This window comes from Chiloscyllium punctatum, unplaced genomic scaffold, assembly GCF_047496795.1.
Source record: "Chiloscyllium punctatum isolate Juve2018m unplaced genomic scaffold, sChiPun1.3 scaffold_302, whole genome shotgun sequence".
Lineage (NCBI taxonomy): Eukaryota > Metazoa > Chordata > Chondrichthyes > Orectolobiformes > Hemiscylliidae > Chiloscyllium > Chiloscyllium punctatum.
In genome coordinates, this window is record NW_027310036.1 from 291,811 (window position 1) to 295,946 (window position 4,136).

The following is a 4,136-nucleotide window of genomic DNA, read 5'->3' on the forward strand; positions in this document are numbered from 1 at the left end:
ATGAACTCAGATTTCTCCAGTTTCCTCATTTCCCCTCCCCCCACCTTTTCTCAGTCCCAACCCTCGGACTCAACACCACCTTCCTAACTTGCAATCTTCTTCCTGACCTCTCCGCCCCCCCACCCCCTCTCCAGCCTATCACCCTCACCCTCACCTCCTTCCACCTATCGCATTCCCTCTCCCCTACCCTTTATCTCAGCCCGCTTGGCACACCGGCCTCATTCCTGAAGAAGGGCTCGTGCTCCTCGGATGCTGTCTGACCTGCTGTGTTTTTCCAGCGCCACATTTTTAAAAAAACTCTGGTCTCCAGCAATCTGCAGTCCTCACTTTCTCCACACCCACACACACACACACACGTATATCCACCCACCTCGATGGCGTCCCTATCGAGGACACACTGGTCAAAGCTGAGCAGGGCGGCTCGGACGATGTGAGGGGCCGGCAGGGCGGTCAGGCCGATGTTGATGGCGTTGCTCCTCTTCAGACCCAGGACAGTCAGCTCCTGCGTCCTCCCGGAGCCTGGGCGCTACATCAGAGAGACAAGGCCGGGACTTCAGTCACAACGGTCGTGGGGAGGGCGGGGCACAGGCAGACAGAGACCAGCCGCACCATGGGGGGGGGGGGAAAGAGAGAGAGAGAGAGACTCTCCCACACCGAGAGAAAGAGCGATTCCCCTCGTTTTATTCTTCGTGCCCAAGTAGGGGGGCCATTCCACCCTTTCCCACTTCATTCCTCCAGCTCCATAACCCACTCCCCGAGTCTGTCTACCCCACGGCCAATCCACCCTAACCTGCACATCCCTGGGGCACTATGGGTAATTTAGCATGGCCAATCCACCCTAACCTGCACATCTCTGGGCACTATGGGTAATTTAGCACGGCCAATCCACACTAACCTGCACATCCCTGGGCACTATGGGTAATTTAGCACGGCCAATCCACCCTAACCTGCACATCCCTGGGCACTATGGGTAATTTAGCACGGCCAAACCACCCTAACCTATACATCCCTGGGCACTATGGGTAATTTAGCACGGCCAATCCACCCTAACCTGCACATCCCTGGGCACTATGGGTAATTTAGCACGGCCAGTCCACCCTAACCTGCACATCCCTGGGGTACTATGGGTAATTTAGCATGACCAATCCACCCTAACCTGCACATCCCTGGGGTACTATGGGTAATTTAGCACGGTCAATCCACCCTAACCTGCACATCCCTGGGGTACTATGGGTAATTTAGCATGACCAATCCACCCTAACCTGCACATCCCTGGGGTACTATGGGTAATTTAGCACGACCAATCCACACTAACCTGCACATCCCTGGGGTACTATGGGTAATTTAGCACGGCCAATCCACACTAACCTGCACATTTTTGGATTGCGGGAAGAAACCGGAGCAGACGCCCCGTGTCCAGAGGGTGGGATCAATTCCTAACAACCCAAACTGGTTTCCAAACATTTATCCATCAAAATATGAAATCCCACCAGTGGGGATTCGAACCCCCAACTTCGAACCCAGTTGACATCACCACTGGGCCACCGCCAGGGGGAGAACTATCTTGCTGGGTTGAGAGGAGGTTGTCCTTCACCTCTTCTCACGCACGCACACACACACACACGCGCCCACCCCCATCCTGATGCACAATGGTACGGCCCTCCCGTTCAAACTGCCCGCCGGCTCTTCCATCCGCAGCTCGGAGCGGGGGGGAGCGTGACGTAGCGGGGGGGAGCGTGACGTAACGTGACGCGCAGGAGCGTAGGGCCAGTCCACGGTGATTCCACCCCCTCCGCCGGAAGACGCTCCCCCCACCCCACCCCAGCCGATGGTCGAGCCCTTCCTTCAGGACTGCCAGCGGACCGTTCCAACCCGGGGGGGGGGGTTGCCGGGACGGACCATTTCAGGGGGAGGGGGACGAGGCTCACCGGCTGGTGGAGGCCGCCGCCGCTGCGGGTGGTGGTGGCGGCGGCGAACAGGCGGCGGAGGGCGTCACCGTCGACGGCCACCGGCTCCAGCGAGGCCCACAGCGTCCGCGGGCCGAAGTGGCTGCACCGGGGCAGCAGCGGGGGCTCCCCCGGCAGGGCCCTCCAGAAGAGGCGGACGGTGGCCGGCGGGGCCTGGGGCGGGGCCGGGGGAGGGGGAGGAGGAGGAGGAGGCGGGGGAGGGGGGACAGGGCCCGGGCCCGGGCCCTCCGGCGGCAGCGCCTCTCCCTCGCCGTCCTCCCACAGGTCGCTGAAGTCCAGGCTCTGCAGCCGCAGCCGCCGTTTGACGTCGTCCGTCAACGGGGTCTCCCACATCGGGGGGCAGGGGCTGGGGCAGGGGGAGACGTCACAGAGGGAGAGGGGGGTCACGTGGGGGTGGAGAGAGGGGGTCACGTGGGTGGGGGGCAAAGAGAGGGGGTCACGTGGGGGGGGAAGAGAGGGGGTCACGTGGGGGGGGGAAGAGAGGGGGTCACGTGGGGGGGGGAAGAGAGGGGGTCACGTGGGGGGGGGAAGAGAGGGGGTCACGTGGGGGGGGGAAGAGAGGGGGTCACGTGGGTGGGGGGGAAGAGAGGGGGTCACGTGGGTGGGGGGGAAGAGAGGGGGTCACGTGGGTGGGGGGAAGAGAGGGGGTCACGTGGGGGGGGGGGAGAGGGGGTCACGTGGGGGGGAGAGAGGGGGTCACGTGGGGGGGAGAGAGGGGGTCACGTGGGTGGGGGGGGAGAGAGGGGGTCACGTGGGTGGGGGGGAAGAGAGGGGGTCACGTGGGTGGGGGGCGGAGAGAGGGGGTCACGTGGGGGGAAATAGGGGGTCGCGTGGGTGGGGGAAGAGAGGGGGTCACGTGGGTGGGAGAGAGGGGGTCACGTGGGTGGGGGGGAAGAGAGGGGGTCACGTGGGTGGGGGGGAAGAGAGGGGGTCACGTGGGTGGGGGGGAAGAGAGGGGGTCACGTGGGGGGGAAGAGAGGGGGTCACGTGGGTGGGGGGGAAGAGAGGGGGTCACGTGGGGGGGAGAGAGGGGGTCACGTGGGGGGGAGAGAGGGGGTCACGTGGGGGGGGGGCGGAGAGAGGGGGTCACGTGGGTGGGGGGCGGAGAGGGGGTCACGTGGGTGGGGGGCGGAGAGGGGGTCACGTGGGTGGGGGGAAGAGAGGGGGTCACGTGGGTGGGGGGAAGAGAGGGGGTCACGTGGGTGGGGGGGAAGAGAGGGGGTCACGTGGGGGGGAGAGAGGGGGTCACGTGGGGGGGAGAGAGGGGGTCACGTGGGTGGGGGGGAAGAGAGGGGGTCACGTGGGTGGGGGGGAAGAGAGGGGGTCACGTGGGTGGGGGGGAAGAGAGGGGGTCACGTGGGTGGGGGGGAAGAGAGGGGGTCACGTGGGTGGGGGGCGGAGAGAGGGGGTCACGTGGGGGGAAATAGGGGGTCGCGTGGGTGGGGGGAAGAGAGGGGGTCACGTGGGTGGGAGAGAGGGGGTCACGTGGGTGGGAGAGAGGGGGTCACGTGGGTGGGGGGGAAGAGAGGGGGTCACGTGGGTGGGGGGAAGAGAGGGGGTCACGTGGGGGGGAAGAGAGGGGGTCACGTGGGTGGGGGGGAAGAGAGGGGGTCACGTGGGGGGGGAGAGAGGGGGTCACGTGGGGGGGGAGAGAGGGGGTCACGTGGGTGGGGGGCGGAGAGAGGGGGTCACGTGGTGGGTGGGGGGGAGGAGAGGGGGTCACGTGGGTGGGGGGGAAGAGAGGGGGTCACGTGGGTGGGGGGAAGAGAGGGGGTCACGTGGGTGGGGGGAAGAGAGGGGGTCACGTGGGTGGGGGGGAAGAGAGGGGGTCACGTGGGGGGGGAAGAGAGGGGGTCACGTGGGGGGGAGAGAGGGGGTCACGTGGGGGGGAGAGAGGGGGTCACGTGGGGGGGGAGAGAGGGGGTCACGTGGGTGGGGGGGAAGAGAGGGGGTCACGTGGGTGGGGGGGAAGAGAGGGGGTCACGTGGGTGGGGGGGAAGAGAGGGGGTCACGTGGGTGGGGGGGAAGAGAGGGGGTCACGTGGGTGGGGGGGAAGAGAGGGGGTCACGTGGGTGGGGGGGAAGAGAGGGGGTCACGTGGGTGGGGGGGAAGAGAGGGGGTCACGTGGGTGGGGGGGAAGAGAGGGGGTCACGTGGGTGGGGGGGAAGA

The 4,136-nt window shown here is 65.9% G+C and overlaps 1 protein-coding gene across 1 annotated transcript in view; it reads right to left on the reverse strand.

The window, feature by feature from the left end:
* Window positions 1-2,300, reverse strand: part of LOC140472345 (FH1/FH2 domain-containing protein 3-like) — an 82,852-nt gene extending 80,552 nt beyond the window's left edge. The window contains exons 1-2 of the mRNA XM_072567483.1: window positions 1,929-2,300; window positions 371-526 (exon numbers count right to left, since the gene is read on the reverse strand). Coding sequence (XP_072423584.1) covers window positions 371-526; window positions 1,929-2,300 — 528 coding nt within the window. The remainder of the gene's footprint in view (window positions 1-370; window positions 527-1,928) is intronic.
* Window positions 2,301-4,136: the final 1,836 nt, after the last annotated feature.